Here is a 24,920-nt window from a genome sequence, read left to right as displayed (position 1 = left end):
AAGCAATTCATTTATTTTCAGGCATGTTAGTATTTCATTGTATACCATTCTTACTTTATTAATCAACCAATCTTCTAATTCATGACACAAACTGTTATTTAAGTCTATTCACTTTGTCATATGCTTTCTTTAAATTATTAAATATATAATATTTTTTTTCACATTCATACATTTCTAAATTACCTTTTGAAGAGCAAAAATTTAGTGCACATACTACCTGCCCAGCATAAAGTCACAGTACTAATTTTGTTCCTTGTCAGCTCTAGTTCCCTTTCAGTGAGAATTCTGCTAAGCAGTTTTCCATTCCAAGACACATTTAACAAACATTTTCGTGTGTGTGTGTGTGTGTGTGTGTGTGTGTGTGTGTGTGTGTGTGTTTTGTTATTGACTCTTCTTATCTTTTCATTTGTATAGGGGAATAATAATCACATTGGCTTAATTGTCAGGTGTTGATGTGATCTTCACCAATGCATTAAAACAACTTACACTGCCACTTCATAAATAAGCCACATCCAGATTTTAACATTTGTTCATTTTCACACTTGCACTTTTACCATTTTTAAATAATATCATACTATATGTGATTTTCTTTTCATTATGTTTTGGCAATAACATTTATAGCATTCATTTCAGTGCTATTATCATACTCATATAAGTCTCTAAAATATTCTTTCTACTATTCATTTGCCTCTGTTGAAGTTCAAATTACTTCATCACTTATTTTTAACTCTATTCACTTTGCAGAAGACTCTTTGTTGAGTCTCAACTTGATTAGCTACTGTTTTTTATAGGTTTCATTGTCTTAAAGAGAAAGTAATAGGAAGTGTCTCTTGATTAGCATATGCATTTGCATTATCAAGGTCAAATAAGATAAGATAACCTTTATTGTCACTTTTCTGTGTACACAGTGGCACATATTAAAATGAAATTCTGACACCCCCATCAAAAGAAGAAAAATAAATGCAATCTGGGTAAATCCTAAGAATCGTACAACATTAATTTTATAATATGTTCCTTGGTTTGGCCCTTTCCCATTTGGGTTGAAGTATGATATATGATAACTTCAAAGGCAAGCATTCCTCTCAGTCCCTTCAAATGCTCACCAGTGTCCTTAGTATTGTAGAACCTTTCCTTAATTGATGTTCAAAGATCAGTTCAAAGATCTGAATTTTAATTTTATAAATAACACAATCATTTCTATGTGGCTTCAAATTTTTCATTTGATCTTTCACTACAACCACAGCCTTTAAAAATAAAAATAAGAAAAACACAATGCAGTGTGAGCTTTCATTTTCAGACTGCAGGAAGGATTTGCCAGAAAGCATTAGTGATTTGTATTTTCTCCTCCATTTATGTCCAGAACCCAAGAAATCTGGAAAATGTAGCCTGTTTTTATGCCTAGGAACAATCTGTATGGAAGTGAGGTAATAATTACTAAAAGATAGAACATAGTTACTAGAAGATAGACAATATCTGTACTGATATATTTGTTTATTTGCTTCCTCACTGACGGAAGGTCTAGCTGCTCACATCTGTCTTTATTTTTTTCAGGTTGGAAATTGAGTCCTGTAGTTGGAGCTGTATATGGACCTGAATTATATGCAGGTAGAAATTAATACTGATTCTTCCATTTCTGCCATTTGACTGCAGTGGTGATTGTTTATGTTCTCAATCTGCTGTTTCTTTATAACCTTTTTACATTTTTTATTCTTTTTAAAATTAAATTAGCATCCAGTTTTCAAGCAGATGTCTCGCTGGGCAATGACGCTGCAGTGCCCCTGTCAGGAAGGGGGGGTATTAACACTTACATTCCTTTAATCAGTAAGTAGCCCCTATTGGCCCCTGTATTGTTACTGTGCTTGAGTAAACAGTGATCTGTTCGCCCTCTTCTTTCCAGTTTGTATAATATGTACTTGAAAGGATGGGCCTTGGCAGAAAGAAATGCTACTTCTTTGGGCAGTGGGAGTGATTCATCCCTTCTTGCAATGCATTTTACAAGATTGTTTATGGATAGGGTTTCTCAGGGCGATCAGGCTGTTATAAATTAGTATGGGAGGGAGTGGAAGTGGAGGGTCCAATTGTCTTGGCTTTAGCAATGTTAACAGGCCCTACTCCAAAGTACATGTTATTCATGCTACTAAACTGTGAGTCCACTGCAAGCCCCCTTGTGGCATGCTCCTAGAAGCACCTTGGGTTCATTTTGCCTTGTGACTGACTGGTGCCGTCTAAGTATCCCTTTATTACATTGTGTTCCCAGCCACCTTCTGAGGTTTCAATATCATTTTGCCCTGGGCCAGTTTACTCCAGCATGATGTGTAATAAAACAGGGCCCAATATAGATGGAACCACTTAATGGTCACCTTTGCCAGAAGGTAGGCTCTTGGTAAACTTGGTAAACCTCATCATTAATTATGGCTGCCTTCATTAGGATGTTTTGATCATTTTATATTTAAACGACATGTGATGGAAAAGACTGAGTTGGAAGGAAAAATACACATACACACACATGCTCTTAATTCACAAGTTTAATGCTTATGAAAAAAGCATTTTAAGCATTCCCATTCCAAGTAAATGGAAGAGTTATTACCTGCCTGTATTAGTAGTGACTCTATGTGCTTCTCAGACTTTCTAACCAGACTGCATGGCATTATCAAAATGGGGTGGAGGACAAGTTTGTGGTGAAGAAGGCATGACACAACATTAATCCCTTGCATGCCAGGCCTCTCTGCAACCCTACCTTTCCTTCAGGATCATGTCACAGCAAGAGATATGGGAGGGTTTCAGAGCTCTAAGCATGCTCCTTCGCAGGACAGGTGCAGAACATTCCACCTCTCTGGAGTTGGGCATAACCCTAGTTAAATATGATTGTAATTGACTGGGCAGAGGAACTGATTCTTCTCATATTTTTCCTTGTCTGTCTGTCTGTCTTCACAGTACCCAGCTTCCCTTACCCAACTGCAGCCACCACAGCGGCAGCATTTAGGGGAGCCCATCTGAGAGGACGAGGAAGAACAGTGTACGGTGCAGTACGAGCAGTACCTCCAACAGCCATCCCAGCTTACCCAGGGTAAGAATGGAAAACCATCCAGCAGTGATCTTCAGAATAGGACATTCAATGGATTGAAAATAGGGACAGGAGGTGCCAACACCATAATGCTCTGCACTCCGTTATACTTGGGAAAGGCAATCTAAATCTTACATTTATGATCAGAAAGAAAGTTTCCTTAAATTGGCAACCCAGCAGTGGGAAAAAAAGTGTTCAAAAACACTGTGCCAGTTGTTCTAGCTTGTAACAATATTTTGGCAGCCCAAAATAATCTGGAAAAAAATGAAGAAATAATCTTATATAAAGAGTTACCTAAAAGGTGTAAAGTCTGTGGAGTGAGGCTACTTCTTGTTCTCTGAAGTCCAATTTCATTGAATTACCCAGACTGATAAGCATTGTTTGTTAGCTTCATTATACATTGTAAATTGGTCAGAACAGAACAGAATAGTTACCCACAATGGATTTGCTTTCTTGATTAGAGATGTTTTGAGAAGGGTTAAACAAAGATTGAGCAGACATGTAATGAAGAATAGTTTTTGTTTAAACTAGATTTAAAAACCCAAACCAGAATAAGCAATGTATTGCTTCCTTAGATTTTAATAGTTTCAGTAACATGACAGTTTAGCAGTAAGCTGCTCTTATCATTTCAAAGCATTGGTTGTTTTACTATTTTAAGTATGTTTTCAAGACTGACAACATTCCAGTATCTCTGTTGCCAGTTTTAGTTCTAACATTTCATTTGCATTAAAAATGAAAGACTAGGTTCCAAACTTTCTTGGAACAAATCTAAGTAGAAAAGAAAATACCAAGAGACAGTTGGATACTGATCTCTTCTCTTTTAATTAAAATTATACATTAATTGGGGGGATTATTTGCTGAAATATTTCAGATTATGCTAGGTCTGTTATAAAATCTTAGTAACCAAATAGCCTAGCATTTCAGGCTACAAACACTGTGCAGTTACTGGATAATTATTTTCTGTATTCCCGCTTCTTCCATGGTTTATGTAAATTTTATGGTTCTACCATATTAAGTAACATGTATCTGCATTCAGCATCCTCCATGATTTATATAGATAGAAATGCTGTGATAGCTTCCATGAATCACATAGCATTCGTGGGATACCATTTAATACCTAATTGTTGATACAAAAAAATAGTAAGTTATAAACTTCCAACTAAAATTGTTAGTTGTGATTATGCCTAATAGTAACAGCTAAAGAATTCCTAGAAAAGAAAACTAATTTACTGGAGTTTTTTTTTAAAAAAAATCCCAATGGGATTTAAATTTAATATTTCAGTTGAAGACAGTTTAATAATCTCCTCAAAAATAATCTTCAGGATAACACTTTATCCTTTTTAACTCTTTTCAAGATTTTTATTTTTATTTAATTTATTAATAAGTATTTTTTATTTTCTTTATTAAATTTCTTTGTTGCCCATCTCATAACAAAATGACCGTATGGCTTACAGCATAAAACATTAAAATTGTAATATATAAATATCTCTGAAACAATAAAAATAGAAATTCAAATCCAGATAAAAGTAAAATAGAATTTATAATATTTATAATAATATTTATTATTAAAATATGTGTAATAAAATTATTATTAAGGGAAGTCCCAATCCAGATCAAATTAAAAGATGAGGAGGAATGGAATAGAATTCCTTGTAGTCTAGTACCAGTTTGGTTGGTGGTTTTGTACTTTTTTTGGTATATGATAAAGGGGAAGATTCTTTGCAAAGCAGCTCAATACAAGTAAATATTTTATATCTTCTCCATGTAATTAACAGTAAGAAAGGTTTTTTTAAGATTTTGTAAGCTGCAAAACCTGAAATTCATCTTACAAACTTACTAATTTTACAATACAGGATTTATAAACTCAAAGCATCCCAATAAAAAAGGTACCCATTTTTGCCTCTCCAGTGTAATCAATATTATATATCAATATTATAAACAGCACACTCTCCCTGCTGAATTGACATCACTTTCCTACAGTAAATTTTCATCAAGTATATTTATGCCGATCAGCTATGTTTTTGTAGTTTAAAATTTGAAGTGGGGTGCAATGCTGCATGATTAGTTTAATAACTTAAGCTTGCATCACTGTAGAAATCTGATGATTATAAAGCAAATTTATAGCCAAGCTATCCTAGCCTTGTTGTTTGTAACTTCCTATAGGTGGGTGTGTTCTGATCAGTGTGAGAGAAGCTTGGCATCATTTTTCACTCCAGTTGGCATATGGAAAAAAATTACAAGTAATATTGTCTCCTAGCCTGTGATAACATTAACTGGTAAGCCAGATACATATACACAAGGCTCTCATATATGGGGAACTAATGCTTTTTAATATGAGTGATTTAGCATTCATCTATCAAATGATTAAAGTTACAGAAAGCTGTGCAAAGCATGCATTCATAACCAGGGCTGTGGCAAACTCTCTCTTACTTTCTTATCTTTCCCTGATCTTTTGCCCTATCAACACAAAGCACATTATTCTATGAAATGTTCTAATAAGTTGTAGTAATTTCACAGTTCATTTCTTTCTGGATGTGCTATAACAAACTATTTAGTAGCTGTTAGATTCAAAATGAGGGAACTAGGTGCATTCCGTAGAATGTATAATTGTATCTACCCAGGGATTCCCCTTTCTTATTTTTCCAGTTCTGCAGCCTTGGATCAGTTACCTAACCCTTTTAGCTCATGATCTCTGCTTCTGAAAGCAATGCATTGTGGGTATTTTTATTACATTTATTTTTCCTTACTTTGATCAGAATTTAATGATTCGGGGTTTTTTACTCTGAGGATAAATCAGTACTTTTAGATGCTAAATAATCATAATTTGCATGCTTGTGTGATCAGCCAAAACTTATTGCATGTCTAATGTAAACAAAAACAAAAACAAAATAGGTGATGTATGGATATCAGAAGTGATCACACAAGGCTGCAAGATGCAGATGAGTACACAACTTTTGGTGTGTTTTTGATCTAGGTGGACCCCAGCACTGGATGAACTACTCCCAATGACCTTGCTTGTTCTACTTGGAGCCCGTTACATGAAAGCAGTTGATTCATTTATTTAGAGAGTTAATTAAAGCCTTTCCAGGTTAATAACTAAAGTCGAGGTTTCTCAAGTTGTATTTTTCTTTTTCAAAGCATTGACATTTTAAAACAACAACACTCTATTGTACAACATAAAGGTTGTTTTCTTCCCGTCCCCCCTTTGCATACTGTCTGCCCTTCTGCCCTGCCCGCCTGCATGCCATGGAAGATGACATGGAGCTGTCTAGCGTGCGTGCGCAAACACAAACTCTGCTGATTTGCTCCTGCCCGATAGCCCAGGTTATGGATTCATACATCACCTGCCTGTGTAAAATGCATGTGCATGCTGCCGTCCTCAATAACCGGAATGTGTTTTCTGTTCTTTTTGTTTTTGTTTTGTTTTTTTGTTTTGTTTTGTTTTTGTGTGAATTTTCTGCAGTGTGGTTTACCAGGACGGATTTTACGGTGCTGACCTCTATGTAAGTACATACACTTGGAGCCTTCTCATCTCCAACCCATAACAAGCCAGCCTTTTTTTAAAAAATATTATTATTGTTGTCACTGTTTTTCTTGTTGATGATGATGTTTTTGGTTTAGTTATGTGTTTCAAAATATAATTTTCTTTAATTTTCTTCTTCCCTGTATATACATATATATATGTATGTACATATTATATATTAAAGAATGCAAGCATGTTTCTTATTATTGCACTTGACCTTCAGTGCAAACCTGAGCTGAGGTTTTTGACCATTGCCAGGTTCAATATACTGAATATTCTTCTCACAAAGGTATGGTGTAGTTCTAATCAGCCTAAAATACAATTAGCAAATGAAAATTTCCATCATTGCTCTTTTAATTGGCATAACTTGGTTACCCAAAATAAAAAGGTTAAACTTGCCTCAGACCCTTCCTTTTGTTTATCCATTTCCTTTCTTCTCTTACGATCTTTGAAAATTTATGTAGGGATTGGAGATTAAGGGAATTTAAGGTCCACAAATGTTTATAGGTGAATGTGTGGGCCTTTTGCAACATGTTAAATATTATACCCAAGTGTAAATAAACAGATAAATAGTAAATGTTTTGGTTAGCATTTTGACACTATCCCCTAAAGGTGATCATGATATATCATGTCCTTACTTTGTTCCCCTGGGTCAAAAAATTAACTTTAAAAAAGTATTTTCTTGGATCTCCTCAATCAGCTGGTCTAGTTCACAGCTGTCCTTATATCAGGCTTCCTCTATTTGATGCCTTCCAGATTACACTGACTTTCGCCATGCCCATGCTGGCTCAGATTTATAGGAACTGCAATCCAATACATAAGGAAGTCATCAAATTCGTTAGAAGTTAACAATGTAGCCTCTAAAACAGCATAGAGGCAACTAAAAACTATTTATTTACTACCTAGAAATCTGCAGCTATTTTCTGGTCAAAAGGACAATAAATAAAGAATACTTTATGCATTGGTTAGATAAGCTAAAATACCAGCTGGCAATAAAACTTTTTACTAAATTAATTTAAAGTATAATTCTGATTGCGATGTTAGTGGAAGAGAACACATGGGAACTTTGTGATGATATAATGAATGTAATATGCTTATTATTGAAGCTATTTCATTTTAAAAGACATATCATATAGAAAATATGTGGAACAATCTTCTCTTGCTTCTGGAATCTAGCCTATCAGTTTTTATGAGTTTAAAAAAAAGATATTTCCCTTGCAGAACCTTGAGTTAGGGAGATATTCTGCCTAATAATCTGCCAAAATTATTATAATTCTATTTCAAGTTGTTGTAGGCATTGCTTGTGCACTTTTCTACCTTGTTTGGATTTCATTATGTCATTTTTGTAGGGGAAACAAAATAGTCGTTCTTCCCCCTTCCCCCAGCACTGCTGAATTGTTATCTCATACAGAGGAATTCAATGAAAATATAACCAAATGAAGGCCATCCTCTGAGTTGTGTTTTAATGCAATATAATAAGAAGCATCCAGCTGGGTAATTCCCCAACTCCAGCACAATGTCCCCTATTGCAAAATAGCCTTGATATTTACTTAAGGTTTAAAATTATATTTTTTTTAAATATTCAGATATTTCATTCTTTGAGACTAGTGAGAATAAATACATCTCTCAAGGTGGACGAACAAACTTTCTCCATTGCTTTTCATTGCTAACTGAAGTGAACGATAATAGTAACATCTCGGTCAATAACTCTAAGCCATCTGCTTTCTGCTGTTTTAATTGGCATGAATCAAATGGGTGCTGTTTCTCCATAATAATTCACCAGCAATTCATTTTCTTGCCTCTGTGGGGAAGTCACTGTTGTGGGAGGAATGAAGAAAGCATTTCTTAAAAGCAGGAATGAAGGAAGGTTTAAACAAAATTGTTCCCATGAAATTCAGTTTAATAGCAAGATATGGAACTAAGATGATATGAAAGAGAAAATAGTGGTTTCTGCTTAGATCTTTTGCTTTTCTATCATTTTCTTATCCGTGTCTTCCTTTTCTTTTCTGGGGCAAATATTCCTAACTACTTTATTTCCAATCTAAAGATTTATTGCTCCCTGGCATTAAAAATGCAGGCCCAGGGTGCACAGGGTAGGTGTGGGAAGTAACAGCTTTGATCACAGCTTCCACTAGTGTGGTTTATTTATTTCACAAAAGCAGTCATCCTAAAGGACCAAAACTTTTGGTGAAACATGTGCTTGCATCCTAAGGAAAGAAAAGGCTGGTAAGCCCTTTGCTGGGTTTTTTTGTGTCTGATTGTTTCCCTCCACAGCTGTGTTTTTGAATTGCTCTTCCTGTGTTCTGTTATAGAATAGTCTTACAGGAACCAATCATTAGCGCTAAAATACCTCAGGTAGGAGTGCCAGTGTGACCTGCCAACCAATCAGATTGTGGATTGCAGTGGGATAAAGAAAAAAAATTTGAATTAATACTAACAGTTCCAATTAGAGATGGGAACAGAGTCTTTTTAAAAATAAAAATAAAAGGCCAAATATGTTTGTGAGCATATGATTAAAACTCTCATTTGTCTCAGTGCTGCACAAATCCCATAACATATAGGAAGGTTTTTCCAAACATATGTAGGTAGCAAACTAGGAGAACTTTTTGTGTATGTGACAAGCATAATACAAGCATGTGGGGGGTTTTTTCTTTTGTGTTTCTTATCTATAGTTAGAAGCATATATGCTAGCCTTCTTGAAAGAAAGCTTGGGAATGCTAGTTCTATGCTTTGTGCTTTTAAAAATAAATAAACTATTGTAGAGAAGCACAGAAGTGAACACATTAATTGCAGGGTATTTAAAAAAAACACTGAAATCATTGGCTCTCGACTATTTTCTGAAATACAGTAACTCTCAATAATAAGCAGTGTCAAGATACCACCTTCTAAACAGGCAGAATGTAGAGTGTCATGATAATGTTTCATTGGTGTCACAGAACAAAAGTAGAGCTTTTTGCAAGTTAAACTTTTAAAACAGAAGTGTAGACTCTGCAGATCCTGGACCTCAGCCTTGAATGGAGAACTCTTGACTCTGGATCCGTTTTTCTCCCCAGCTTGCAAGTCCAGCTATTTCTGAGTTTGAGAGGGTCCAGCATAAAAAGCGCCTAACGGAAATCAGCTAATGTATGGAGGAGCTTAGTTTTGTAAGATTGCAAGCCATGCTTTCCCCAACTCTCCATCATATCACCAAACCAAGGGGAAAATGTAGACCGCAGCTAGGCTTTTCCCAATCTCCCCTATCCCTACCTTGCTTGCTGTAGAATAAAAACTGTCAATATTTGTGCTCTCTGAGCTTGACTGTTTATTTGCAGATGTTTCATTAGCCAACTCTACCAAGTCAGAATTACCAAGGAGAAAACAATACCCCCACCAACTCTGGCAGAAGAAGCTACTATATATAAACAGGAAGCAAACCCTACATTCACTAGCACTCACGATGTTTATGATGAATGTATTTTTACAATGATTATGATCATGATTTATCACTTATTGCTTGTATGCACACTGACAGCTTATACACCGGAGACAAATTCCTTGTGTGTCCAATTACACTTGGCCAATAAAGAATTCAATTCTGTTCTGTTCTGTTCTGTTCTAGTCTAGTCTAGTCTAGTCTAGTCTAGTCTAGTCTAGTCTAGTCTAGTCTAGTCTAGTCTAATGAAATGTCTGCAAACTCAGGGAGCACCAAGGATTCCATAGTTCAACCTTGAGTTCCATATATTCTCTTCTATTGGAACAACTAGGTCATCTCCCCTATTTCATTTTCCAACTGCTAAGCTCCAGGCACTACAGTGGTGAACATTTTGGAGTGTTTTCACAACACGATAAGAGTGCTCTGCCAATTTTTACATACTTACTCTGTGGCAGAATATTTTGCATCCCAAAAGTCATTCTTCGGCGGAGGGCAACTCTCTTAAATTTAATCTCCTGGGAGAGTTTAAATCTTGCATCTGACTATGGCTTAAGCTAGTTCTCTCAGAACATTTTCTGTGTGACCTAGTCTTCCCTGGATAAATGCTGGAAGATCAGAAACATGGTCAGTAGTGATTATTATGATCACAGAGTAATTTTCTAGTTGCTACAATAAGAGGAATTCTTGCTATTATTTATAGATATAAAATATATTCTTCAGTGTATTCTGAAAGGTTTTACTTTTTCATGTTTAAGAGCTTCCAATCTATGTCTATTATTAGAATAGATGGGATCCTCTTTTTTATTTTTTTGTTTTCTTTTCAACATTTGAATCTACTGTCCCAAACCCTCAAATTTGATGGTATCCTTAAAAATTCCTAAGCACATGTTTTATGGGGTTAAAAGTATTTATTTAGGATTAGTGTTTACTTAGTACTTTGAGGGAAAAGCTTCCAAACATATGAGAATTTGTAATAGTTTTTTTAACATGCATACATTGATGCAGAAATGAGTTTATGAATCAGCTCCTGCAAATATTAAATGAAGTAGAAATTCATCCATTCCAGCATTATATATTTGTCACACAGGAGCAAATGTTCTGGCAAAGTCGTGACTACATGTATGAAAAGTAAGCATATTTTGTCTAACTTGCATCTTGGAAAGAAACCTTGTCCGTTATTTGAGAGCAAAAAGAGAAATTTCAAGCAATGTCCTATTTTCAACTCCCCTCATTTCCTGCTGTATTGTGAGATCAGATGAGGTAATCAGAGGAAAAGGACAATTCCTTAGCTGTCTAGCCCCTGAATCACAGAGTTTTATGTGTGACAACCAACACCTTGAATTATATCTAGATGTCAACTGATAACCAGTGCAGTTGATGAAATAGAGCTGTCAAATAGGCAAAACAGTTTATATACCACCTTCTGGATCAACCTTTGTTTTCAAATAATCTTCAAAAGCAACTCCATGTATAACTCATTGCAATAGTTCAGATTAGAGATGACTAAGAGAAAGACTTTTCAACCCAGAAATGGATGAAATTGGCACACTAGATAAATCTGCAAAGTCCGTCAATGCCATGGCTGCCATTTGCTCCTTGAGCAAAACCTATGATTCCAGGAGATCCTTAATATATATTCACTAATTCTTGGGAAAATGCATTTATATCTGGAGCTAACAATGGTCATTCCCTGGAAATGGAGGGTCCCTGAATTCACAGCCATGCTCTTCTTCCTCTCCATACAGAGAGACAACCTTGACAATATATCATTATTAGACTGGGGCGAGCTATGCAACTGAATATCAACCTAACCACCCAAAGTTATCCTGTGGTAGGATGGACAGCCAATAAATGATAGATAGATAGATAGATAGATAGATAGATAGATAGATAGATAGATAGATGTCAGACGACAGACAGGTCTACATATTAATGGTGGCTGACTCCTGTCACATGATCTGCCCAATTAACATTTTTAATTAACTTGTGCGTTATTGAAAAAAAATATTTAAGCCATTTATTAATATTTATCCATTTATTGGAATATATAAAAATCAGATGTGTTTTGGTGTATTTTTGTTTATAGTTTACCTTGATACCTGCTATTTCCATTGACTTACAAGACCTATGAAGAGCAGTAGATTTCATTTCAGTACTTGTCTAACATTGTGCTGAGAATACAAATAGGAAAGCTGTTGCATATTGTAGATCTCTTCAAGTCTACATATGATGGGAGAAAGGTTAATAAAAAATGCTTTTAGCAGCACTTGAGACATATCAAGCTTAAATGAATTCCAGACAAAATGAATGAAACTAATCTCCATCTTCCCCTGTGACTAAAGCAGCACTTGGACAATCCTTGTTCTAATTTATTGCCCCACATTGAAATAAACAGCTGTGCAGTGAAGGGCTCTTCCCTTTATCTGGCTATTTCTGATAATTTGATCACTGTCATGTTATAGCAACCTCTTCCTCCTTTCTATTTGCCACAGAGCCTCAGGGTTGCCTTACCTATAGGACAAAAGAATCTATCATCACATGCCTAATGATGCCTTCTTGAGAAGGTATTCCACTCAAGGTGAAAAATGAAAAACTCAAGTCTAAATAATTAAAAATTTGGGACACCTATCACAAAGATTATATGATTTGAAACGGGTTTTTATTGTCCAGATACAGATAAATATGAAACAACTAGTCCTGGTCTCTGTCTTTTACTGATTAACAGAAACTGGCTAAATTCTAGAATATTCTATAGTGAATTAAATAATATTTGATTGGGTGCAGAGAAATATAAAGCAGATGGAAGGCAGGGAAGGGAGGAAAAAAATGTGAGTTAGTATACAAGTCTCTTCTGCCAAAGTGGCAGGAACTGGATATTATAAGTAGCTTGGACTTATTCCATGGAGTTTTAAATAAATTGACAGGGCAAATTAGGAGTCCCTAAAATTTCACATTTCAAAAATCTTTTCTGGAGTAAGCTTATGCCAGAATTTATATATCTGTTTCATATACATCTAAAATTCTTGTAAATTGGGGGGAAATGTGTACACATTATGCTTTTTCTTATCCTAGCTGAAGTTGATCTAATTTTTCAAGCAGGCATCGTCTACTGATATAATTAAATGTCCATGTTCATTTGTCAGGAATGTGTTTTGATTCTATTTCTTGATTTTATGTGATGTAGAACTAATGAACATGTTCAGATGACATCATGCTGATGTCAGCTGTTCCCTATGGTTAATTGACTAATGAACACATAATTGCTGATGAGTAAGAGTGGTCATTTTATGTTTCCTTAACCACCTCATATTACATGCTCCTGTCTTTCTGTCACATACACACAGAGAGGGGTGGGGGAGGAATAGGATAGGATCTTATTCTATTCCAGTCTATTTCTGCTCCCTTTGCATCCCTGTGTGGTTGTGGGGGCCAAACAGAAAAAAGATAAAGTGGGATGCATAGAAAAAGAAGGAATAGGTGACCCAGCTGCCTTGATTGTTTTCAATTAGTTTAGCTTCAGGCTTAAACCTAACTATTTTAACTAACTGGAATTCATTTCCACAGTTAGTTAAGATATTTCTACACTCCTCTTTGACCCAGTTAAATGTCTTGTGCATACAGATCCAAAAAACACACAAGTTTCATCACATAGATATGATCATTCATTTACATACAACATCCATTTTTCTAAATAATTTCACATCTGTATCAGTGCCTGCTTACCCCAAAATACACATCAGCTATTTTTAGCTTCCTTTTTCCAATGAATTATATTTTTTTTCTTTTTTGTTGTTGTTTATTGTGCAGTCAGCTGAGAAATGTTAACATCTTGCTCGAAATCTCTCAGTGGAGTCTCTGTTCCCTTCTCTGATATAACAGATGGGTTACTGCTTGTTATAATTATTAACATTCGTGGTGTGGGACAGGGCTAGGGTGGGAGGATTCTTTTTTATTTTGGGGTACATGGGAATTGTTTAAGATTTGGAATGTTAACTCCAGTGGTGACTGACTGTTTATGTAATAGCAGGTCATTGTGGCTGCACGCTCTAGTAATTGAGGCTGTGTACTTCACTGAGCTTGTGGTAGAGCCTAGGGCAAAACTGCTGTCCCAAGAGAATGCTGGGATAGATAGAACTAGCCAATATGAGTCTGAACGTGGTGACTTTGCTGGTTGTTTTTTTAGTTCCAAATGTCAGCATGCTTAGTTTTATTTTCATTTTCATTTAATTAATAAATGTTATACCATTTCCCACCCTAATTCCAGTCCTTTTTTTCTTTGTAAGAAATGCAAGTTAAAATGATTTAAATTGGAAAAAAAACATCTTTAGTTTCAAACTGCATCTTGTCCTCATATTCACAGTTGGGTTGAACTCAGCTGATTATCTCAAATGTCAAATTTAAAAAATTATGTTGGGAATAGAGCACACCAGGCACATTATGAGACAAGCTGCTCAGCAATCAGTGTTGCCAAAGACCAAGATGAATACATCTGAGCATGCCTGAATATCAGATGTGTTGAAAATTGTACGATCTGGATTTTTAAAAAAAAATCAAGAAAAGGGATGCCAGTATGTCTGAAGCTTTGTTTTATCAAAGATCCTTGGAATAAAATTCTTCTTCAGCTACTATCACTCAGTAGAATGAAATTAATAAAGAGCTAAACAAAGCCAGAATAGAGACTGTTATGAGAAGCACTAGAACAGTTGTTCATTTTGTGGCAGGAGGAGATTTGAAGTGGTGGTTAATTTCAGATCCTTATAAGTTACTATTGCCCTTTTTCCAAAAAAGCTCTAAAGAATAGACATTTTAAGATCGCTATTCTTTTTGAAAAAGAGGAACCTCAATATTCTATAATAATTGCTATAGATTCCCCGTTACTATATTATTATTTTTCTTTTTTAATTTTCTTTCTGCATTTATTGTTTTTAATTTATTTTTTGGGTTGTATTAGTAATGTTTTAATAATATTACTGTATAAAAAAATATTCTCTGTAATAGCTGGATAGAGAGAAGATAACACTCATTTGTACTTCGTTTACATTCATGAAAAATCTTGTTTCATACCATGAACACTTACGGATTTTCATTCCCAATTCCTCCTCCTCTACATTCAGAACTCAGTAAAATTAATTAAACCAGGCACTTGGAATAGTAATTACAATTACTTGATATAACAACTATTAATGGTTGATACAACTATTAAGGAAGGGAAAAATTACTTCTCTGGATTGTATACCCTTGAGGCTGATTCCTGTGCTTGATAATTCCATGTGAGCCTGAAATAATAGAAAAACGGTATATTGCAATGAGCCAATTTAGATTGGCTTGCTGAATATGAGGGGTTTTGTGGGGGTTTTTTGAGTTTCAGAGGAATCTTTATTCAGTTTTACAGGTTTTGTATTTTTTGCTAACGTTAAAACATCCAATCTTCTAAAGTTTAACACTGTTCTTTAAACCTAATTGTTAATTGATATAATTTCAAGACTATAATTATTTGCTGCCTTGACATTTGGTCTTTGAAGGCCTCTTATATGTTAAATGAGATGAGATTTCTAGGCACAGGATTTTTACAGTTTGAAGCTTGTTATTGTTGCATTGGTTTATCTTAAATACAGTATTTCTGCCCTGAAATTACAATGAAATGTGCAGGTATTTGCTTTCTTTTCAGAAAGATTGCACTGGTTAATTCTTTAAGCAACAGTATGATAGATATAGCACCAAAACAAGATTGTTTCATAAATTCATTCTTCCGGCATCCAGCTAAACTACAAATTAAAAGGAAACAAGTTTTCGGATATTAATGATAAAATAGCTAAAACATGCTGGTTTTTCTGTAATATGAATAACTGAACACAGCCCTTTCTTTAAAAAATTATGTTTAAGGCAGATCCACTAAAGTTAGTTCTGTGCCAGTCTGATGAAAAGGGCACATTGTAATTTTGAGAACTTGTCTAGTCTCACAAAATGACTGTTTTGAAAGCTTGCCCATTTACTAAATGGCTGCCAAAGTAAACATGAGCCAAGTAAATAAGAAAGTTTACAATTCATACATATATGCACATTTATGTTTATCTGAAGAAAAATCCCTCAGTAGGCACCCATCATTTCTGGTTTCTTACATAATTCCTTTTAAGCCCAGATGCATTCTTAAAAAGACAGATCCTGTTGCTTTGTACCACACTAGCTTCCTATTTAAAAATAAATGATAGATAGGAAATAATTAAAACTGGAAGGAGCATCAGGCAGCTTCCGTCGTTGTAGGAAATGTAAGAAACAAAGAGGATTGACTTTTACTGAGACAGGATTATGATGTCCCAGGCATAGGACAAAAATAAAAGGAAGGCCATATGTAGCTAAACGAAGACTCTTAAAGGTTAAGCATTACAATCTGATGTACAAAATCAGACAAGAGCTATTACAGAGATTTTGGCAAGAAAAAAAAGATCATGATGTAGCAGTGAATTTAAATCCATTAAATTCTAAATTAAGTGAAGGAATTGGCAAGAAAGAGACTGCAGGACAGAAGATACAGGAAGGAAGATGGTACTTAGATTATTGGAGACATAAAGAACTTGTTATGGAAAGTTCATTTTTATGTGCCTTCCATATATAGAATTCATTTCCTAAACATTAGCTTGTGTGGGTGTTTGATTTGAATTTATAGCCCTGGAAACCTCTTAGAAGATTTATTATAGACAACTCTAGTGGGTAACAATGTTTTCCTCCAATAGACTTTTTTTTATATTGATTATGATCAAAGTGGACTAAAGAGATGTATTAGCATCTTTATTTTTGATATTCTTGTTCATAAATTGACCTACAAGTATTACGATAATATAGGCTTTTTCCATTTGATTTCATCAGGTAATGCATTGGGGAGATAGCAAAATATATGAGGATCAGGGAATGCTTTCATAATTAAATGTGACATGGGAGTTGATGCAGTTTGAAACATTTCCTCTGTACTTGTGTTGTGTAGATCAGTCCACTTTGTTTTAAGGAGAAAGATATCTATAAAGTCAGTTCTTTTTTTCCCCTGCAGGGTGGATATGCAGCCTACAGATATGCGCAGCCCGCTACTGCAACAGCAGCCACTGCTGCTGCAGCTGCTGCAGCAGCTTACAGTGATGGGTATGTAAGGAAAGGCGTGGTTTTCATGTCTCTGGAGAGTACGCCGTTTTAAAAGTACAGTACATTTCCTCATATTCCTCAGTATGTGTCCTAGTTGCAAATGCCAAAAGCATGACCTCCAGATTTATGGCTAGGAAACATTGAGTAAAAACAGTTGTTATATGACTAAGGTTTATCTGTTTCCAAAAGAGATAGCAGCATGCATCAGGATCAGCATTCAACCTTGTTCTTGTTTGTAGACAAAACAGAGTAGTTTGCCTTTAGGATAGCAATAAATAATCCTGCTGGCATTTTTAAGTGAATTTGTGCTGTTTTCAAGCACAACCAATAATCCCCAATCAGGTTTTTCCCCCCCCTCCAATGCCCTGCCCAGGGAAAATGGCTAAAAATTGTGAGAAATGAATTCACTGAAGATGAATTACACTATGCTTCATATTTTGCCAATAATCTATGGACACACAAATAAGACATCATTGACTTGTACATACAATTGTTTCTGGGAGTTATTGTGTAGCTTAGCATAATTGTTCTCTAGAATCTCAACCATTAGAACATAGAATAATAAAGTTGGAAGGGACTTCGGAGGTCTTCTAGTCCAACCCCCTGCTGATGCAGGAGACCATAAACTATTCCAGATAAATGGTTGTCCAGTCTCTTTTTGAAAGCCTCCAGTGATGAAGCACCCACAATTTCTGAAGGCAAGCTATTCCATTGGTTGATTGCTCTCACCATTACAAAATTTCTCCTCAGTTCTAGGTTGCTTGTGTCCTTAGTTAGTTTCCCTTCATTGTTTCTTGTCTTGCCTTTTGGTGCTTTGGTCATTAAGCTAAGATAAGAGAGAATGAAACCCTTTTTGTACCTGTGAACAGGCTATGTGCACTGGCTAAGCAACTAAAACACTTTCTATGACAAGCCTTATATCTAAGGACAGATAGGCGTCATAAGTAGGAATGGCATAATAAAGCCTTGTATGAAAGTACGGTACATTTTACTTTCATTCTTGTACTGCTTTTCATCTTCAAACACCTTCCAGTGTCTTCTTTGGTGTTATTGCCACAACGATAAAAGATAAATTCTGAAGTTGCACCTAAAAGGACTTGGTATACTGTCTGAGCACTTTTTCAAATGGAAAGCCTGTTCGGTGCCTCATTTTCCTGCAAGAAGTACTCACACTTATTTCCCAAGGATGATCAATTTCAGCTGTCTCAATTTTAATATAAATCGTATAGATTTATATGTTTTTCAATCTAAGATTGTGAAATTTTATTATGCAAAAGATACCTTTCCAGGATAAAACTCAACACACATTTATGATAGGCCAACCTTCCCACACCCAAGCACCACCACCATAATGGGAAACGTGCTTCTTTTAAGATGAGGCCTTTTTGTTTCAAAGAATTAAATTACCAGTACTTGGGGTTAGCCCAATTGAATATTGATGCAATAGTTCCATTAGATTTAAAAAAAGTCCTTTAGATATGGAAGAAAAGTAATTAGAAATGAGGTGGAGCCAGGAAGTTTATAGATTTCCATTTCTTCTGATGAGAAAAGCCTTTATCAACGTGACTCTTTTTCTTGCTATCCCCCCCCTTTTTTTTTTTTAGTTACGGCAGGGTGTACACAGCAGACCCTTACCATGCTCTTGCCCCTGCAGCTAGCTATGGAGTTGGCGCTGTGGTAAGTGTGGCTTTTTCTCTTCCTTGGTGACTTTTACCTTTTGTACTTTTATGAAGAAGCACAGGCAGTCCTTAATGCTGCTAATTGGGACTGGAAAATCTGTCATTAAGCAACATGGTTATAAGTAAACAAAAAAAAAAACACGTTGCTATGTCACTTATGAAAGGTAGTTCCAGCAGTCGCTGTTGACATTGTTAACCAAGGACTTCACTTGACTGTGACTTGCAGTTTCCTGCCAGCTTGCCCAACGACTTTGTCAGAAGCTGGCAGGGAAGGTTACAAGTTGTGATCACATGACCCCAGTAAACTGCAATGGCTGTAAGAGTAAGGACCAGTTTTAACTACTTGTTCAGTACTATCTTAAGCTTCAGCAATCACTGAATGAATGGTCATTAAATGAGGATCACTTATATTGTCTACACTAGTATGTGTGGTTGAATAGTCTCAGAAGTTCTATAATAAAAAGTGTATTCAGCATACTGGTTAATTGCTAAACTATGCTAGGATGAATAAGATAATAATAGAAAAGTAAGACAAGGATATGAGAAAGTTAATGCCACCATCCCACCAACTACCAGTCCCACTGTAAAGGGAATGGTGTTGTCAAATCACCAAATGGGAAGTGAAATCTGCACATATTATTATTCCCAGGCTTGATCTCAAATACAGTCAGAGATTTATTACCATATTCCAGTCATGTACATTGGCATTCTAACATCAAAGGGGATAATTTATTCTTTTGTTTGTATCCAGAGCTGTTGTTCTGGTTTCTGTTTTAATGAAGAATTACAAATTAAACTAATGAAGCCAATAATTGATTTTAACCTTGGTAATGAGTATACTGGTGCTGAAGAACTTGGAGTTCATTAATCCCATTGATTTTGTTAGCAAGCTGAGCAATAAGTCTTGGACCTGGCTACTTTACTTTTGAAAGTTAAATGTTCTCAAATGCTATCATCATCATAGAGCAGTCTGCCTGCAGATCTTCTGGTTTGCATTTTTAAAAAATCTGAGGATAACTTGCAGGAGGTTCATGTTTTTAAATTTGAAGAAATTGGCTAGGAAGAAGAACAGTAAAAGAATCTGCAGAGCCAGGGACAAAGAGAAATTCAGTTCAAGGAAAACATGGAGAAAAGTTGCTAGAGATAATCTAGAATTAATGTTCTTGATCCAGAAGACAAATGTGGCACCAGGCTTTCAGCCACCCAAACTTGAGGTCAGTTGAAGTCCAAGAAAACATTTTTTAAAGAAGACATTCTACAGCTTCTTAAATCACACAGGGGTTACATGGGAAAACAGTCTTACATGCATTGTTCTTTTTTTAAAAATTCTAAATTTCCTCTTTTTTATCAACTTTTGCAGGCAAGTTTATACCGAGGTGGCTACAGCCGATTTGCCCCTTACTGAAGTGACATGAGCCCCCCCCCTGCAAGTGGGACAGCTCCCTCTCCCCAGTTCATGAGGCCTGGCTATTGCAATATTTACTAGTAGAGGAACTCTATAGCAAGAAGAGGAGGAAAACAAAAGAAAAAAACAAGAGAAATACTTTTTTATACCTCACTATGTTCTTTAAATATGTATTTTCCTTTAAATTTCTGCCTTTTAATTCTTTTGTTCCAAAGATTGTGCATTTTTTGATCTTTTTTTTCAATTGTTTGTTTTTAACTGTGGTAAACATAATGCATTTTGTGTCTATATATGCATTGTTTATCCTACCAATCACACAAAAAGAGATAAATAGTGCTAAGGAGGGTTAGGATTCAATATCATGGAAGGTAGTCAGGAATATGTAGATATTTTTGCTGGGTCTGATGCCCAAAAGCCAGAATAGTGAGGAAGAGCTCCCTCTACTGGGGGAATGGGGGAAATGTTGATTGCCTGCAGCTGGAACCTGCATGCTCCTTGGAAACACAAAGACCCTCCTCTTTTATCACCAGCTGGCACTTATATGGGCTCAGGACTGCTCCAGCAGCATCAAGATTTTTTATAATTTTCAAGACAAAACTGCTCAAAGCTGCCCAAAGACTTCATCTAATAATGGTTTTTAGAGGACAAGGCATGTAACGAATACATAACTCCTATCTTTAATTCTTATGATCTACCATGGCTTTACTTTAATCATTCCGTTGCTTTGGTTTTCTTCTCTTCCCACTCTTCCCTCTTTTCTGATGGAATAGCATGTTTGGGACAGTAACTGTTGAATTTGGATCCATGATGGAAATATTTTTTTTCTTTAGAAAAACCAAGAGTTTAGTTGCAAAGATCTACATATTCTGAGGTTCTGGACTGGTGATTATGGGAAAAGCTTGCACCAGGGCTACTCTGATACACCACTGTACAAGATCCTCCTTTTTCACCCTGAGGTAGTTAGCTTTGCTGCAAGTATGTTATAAAAAAAATTGCATGAAAAGAAAAAAAATGCATTCTGGACCAGAAAAGTAAGGCAAGCAGTGGGGATTGGGGGGGATTTTTTTTCTTCCTTTTGTCATAACACTAATTTGGAAACCATGCTTGTATTAGCATTGGTCTCTGGAAATGAACTATTTTCAAAGATAATATAAAGGCATAATTAATGTTTACTCTGATTTGTAACAGAGTCTTTTAACGATTGCCTGTCTGAAGACAAACTGCTTAATTGAGTCAATACTGCCAGTTTGGAATTGAAAAAGGGCTTCAAGAAAACTCTTAAGCCTGAAGATTGTCCCATTCTGGAATATCTTCCTGGAATACTCTTTCTTCTACTACAGTCGGAAGTCTTGTAAATTGATAACGCATGCAATTGGATGACAAGCAAATCAAGGCTGTCAAATATTTTACCACTAATTATAGATATTAGAATAGCATAAGGGATCCTTTTTTATTCTTGTACTCTTCCATTATTTTTTTTTCAACACCACCTGCAGATGCCCCACAGATTTGACTTAAAGTCCATCATCTCAGACTTTTGGCTATGATTAAGTGTACCATCTTGTGTAGTATAACTTTAAAGCCATATCCATTACAAAAGCACAATTCCCTGTTTCTTCATCATACTAAAAGAGTATCAGAGGACTTTTCACCTAGAAATAGGCAGTTGGGTAGATGAAACCCTATTATCTTTTGCTCCACAACAATGTCAAAACTCGCAAGGAGATTTGAAAACCTTCAGTGATATCACATAAGTGCACTGTTCCAGTCATATACAACTCATGCATCTTTAGTTCCACTGCCATTGTGTTCTCTTGTGGCTTACAAGAGATTTGTGTGGATTGCTAAAGAGGAGATCTTCATGAAAGAGTCAATTTATCTGAGCAAAAGGGCACTAAACTGTTAGACTGTTGGCCACTTTTTAAAAAGATAGGCTGCTGTAACAGTTACTAAGTTTGTTTTGTATATCCAGCTTAAAATGAGAAGAGAATAGGAATATTACAGCTATCACAAAATTGTGGAAATGAAGAAGGAAGAACAGATTTTCCAACTACTTTCATCTCAAGGAGGATGTTATTTTACTTCTGCCTGTTGAATAAGACACATCAGAGTTCCGCAGTGAATTACAACTCTGAAAAAAGAATCTTGTGTCGACATAGAAAAAGATACAATCTGCAGAGCTCTAACATAATTCTTGGACTAAATGTTTTTTTGTTTTTGTTTTTTTACATTTGGAAGGTTGAATACTGAATCTTGATAAATCCTCCAAGTTGCATACTTTTATTAATTTTTTCTCATAAAAGACAAAGGTGGAGTCCTTTTACAGATTATTCCTGGAATGACACTCAAGTCACCCTGGCTGTCACCTGAGTAATATCACTGGCCCTGCAAGGCATCTTTAGTTAAGAAATGTCTCTAGTCTAATTCCTTAGTTATAAAACGAAAGAACAAAGCACTCGCCTCTTCGTGAAACACAAATATGTGATGAAGTACACTATTCCTATAAATACCTTATCTCTTGATTTTTCCAAAGCCTGAACTAACTTTGCAACAAAGCTAAAATTTAGCAAGATAATGTTTACCCTCTGATTTCTAGAACAATTGAAACATCTTCATAGATGGTAGTATAAATTCAAGGCTTTACAAATCCTCTTCTAACCACCTCCATTTACAGATGTCTAGTAGATATATAGCAGGACATTTCAGCTTTCAAGACCAGATTGGGATGGATATGTCTTGTGCTGCAAAAGAGTGTGCAGGCAGCCTGGGAAATAGAATGTGCATGTCATTCTCCAGCATGCTAGCATCTGAGGAATCCATTGCAGTGGGGAGTGGGGTGGGGTGGGGTGGAGAAGAGGCTTAGGAGTGTATTGACTGTCTGAATGGGTTTTACAATAGGAAGGCAAAATTGCTAATGGACAAGGTGAATAACCAATGTAACATTGTGTGTGTTTTTATTCTGATTTTCTCCTGATAATTTCAAACATGATTGTAGTATACGCCAGTATACTTGATTTTTGTTATTGTTGTTGCATTGTTGCATAAAACACTATTTGGGTGATGTCATTGTTATTGTCAACCCAACCTTTTCTGCTCCATTTCCTATTCACCCACCCTATTTTAAGGTTTTTATTTGCAGTCTAATGAAATTAAATCTCCAATTAATGAGGCAAACTATCTTCTGGTAGTCAGAGTTAAACTATTAATATTTTTAGGGTATTTCCTCAGTGTGCTGTTTTCCCTACCTATTTGGTTATATAACGAGAAGATTTGGACTGTATCCCTGGCACGTCTTCTGAGAAGCAAATTCTCATAAGTGCTCAATTTGCAGAACTTACTGCCATGAAGGTGGAGAAACAATCCAACACTGTAGTCCTCTGCAGTTATTTAGTTCAGATGATACTTCAAGCCTTGGACAATTAGAAGCTTCTTGTGAGGTTTTCTAGATATGTAGAACCTAAACACTGCCTGATAACAAGAATGAAAATTGAGTAATGGCCCGCTCCTTAGCAATAGCAGATTTGCTGCTGCTTTATTTTTTCTTAAAGCCGTCCACTGAAGTATTCATTATGACTTGTAGTCTGCCTCACGTCAATTAATTATTGACTTCTTTAAAGGAAAATCAGAAGCCTCGTACTTGGTTTTCTCTCTTTTGGAGCAGAATATTCAAGTGCATTTTGCAGTTGCTTTGAGAAGCAGCTGTGAAGGAATTTAGTCTATATATTCAGTAGAGTGATGTGTCACCGTTTTGGCAGCTCTTTTTTGCCTGGAATTCAATAAGTGATAAAAGTAATCTTACTGGGTTTTAATTTGGTGTTTTTGTTTTGTTTTTGTTTTGTTTTGAGTTCTGTTTGTAAATACCTGGGGCATGACCCTGGCATGATGACAAAAGTTGAGGCAGAACTGTAGGGCAGTCCCAAGATGACAGAGTTTACTGACCACCCAAGCTGACTTGGTAATACTTGGAGTTTGTCAGAAGAAGATCTAATATGCCTGAACTGGCTTGGTGAAGTGTCTGTTGCACTTTTTCCTTGCCAGGCACTTTTGGGACATAGGATGCATTGTAATTAGATGCTCCCCTCTCCTTTGATCATTCCCCAGGATGCCCAGGATGCTTGACCAGGTTCCTGTTTCCTGACTGACTCTGGAAAAGTAGTAGCTGCATCCCAGGACTTTGTGGCAATCTCTAACATCCCTATTCCCTCCCCTTCCCCCTGTTCAAGTATCATATTGTACAGTAGCTTTCAAACCATACAGTATTCATTGGGTTACTCTTATTATTATCAAGTAGCTGGAATTGTGAAGGTCAGAGTAGTTAGCTCTTTAGCTTTTATTCTTTTTTTTTTTTTTTTGTATTATCCATGTGTATAAATTATTGATCATGTTGCTGGCTTTTATAAACTCTAAGCAAGGGAGGTGGAGTCTTTCTTCATCCTTTGCAAATGGTAATGAAGCACTGTTTTTAAATAAAAGAGAAACACCATCTACTGGGTTCTGTGTTTTTATTCAAGACTGTAAAAGATGGATGGATGAATGGATGGATGGATGGAATACTGTAATTCTGTTTTATTATGAGAAACAAGACTTAAGACATACAGTAATTGTATGATGGAGAAAACCACCCCAGCATAGATGGTTAAGATTTTGTTGTACTCAAAGTTTAAGCAAAATAATGAGTGAGTTATTTATTTATTTATTTATTTATT

General features: G+C 35.7%; 1 protein-coding gene across 42 annotated transcripts in view; it reads left to right on the top strand.

Moving 5' to 3' along the window:
* Positions 1 to 24,697, top strand: part of RBFOX2 (RNA binding fox-1 homolog 2) — a 204,777-nt gene extending 180,080 nt beyond the window's left edge. For 14 of the 42 annotated variants that reach the window (XM_060694545.2, XM_034403458.3, XM_060694546.2 and 11 more), the window contains 7 exons: positions 1,552 to 1,605; positions 1,729 to 1,821; positions 2,935 to 3,067; positions 6,528 to 6,567; positions 17,042 to 17,130; positions 18,735 to 18,807; positions 20,170 to 24,697. In XM_060694545.2, the coding sequence (XP_060550528.1) occupies positions 1,552 to 1,605; positions 1,729 to 1,821; positions 2,935 to 3,067; positions 6,528 to 6,567; positions 17,042 to 17,130; positions 18,735 to 18,807; positions 20,170 to 20,214 (527 nt within the window). In that variant the 3' untranslated portion in view covers positions 20,215 to 24,697. Of the gene's footprint in view, positions 1 to 1,551; positions 1,606 to 1,728; positions 1,822 to 2,934; positions 3,068 to 5,227; positions 5,341 to 6,038; positions 6,568 to 8,670; positions 8,681 to 8,899; positions 8,943 to 9,898; positions 10,165 to 13,815; positions 13,883 to 17,041; positions 17,131 to 18,734; positions 18,808 to 20,169 lie in introns of those variants that run through there. The other 28 variants (XM_087873835.1, XM_034403457.3, XM_087873836.1 and 25 more) reach the window with 10 other exon arrangements.
* The last annotated feature ends 223 nt before the right edge of the window (positions 24,698 to 24,920 follow it).

Source organism: Pantherophis guttatus, chromosome 7 (genome assembly GCF_059756535.1).
Source record: "Pantherophis guttatus breed Tessera chromosome 7, ASM5975653v1, whole genome shotgun sequence".
In the NCBI taxonomy this organism is placed as follows: Eukaryota; Metazoa; Chordata; class Lepidosauria; order Squamata; family Colubridae; genus Pantherophis; species Pantherophis guttatus.
The sequence above is the reverse complement of the archived record's forward strand: the minus strand, read 5'-3'. Positions and strand labels throughout refer to the sequence as shown.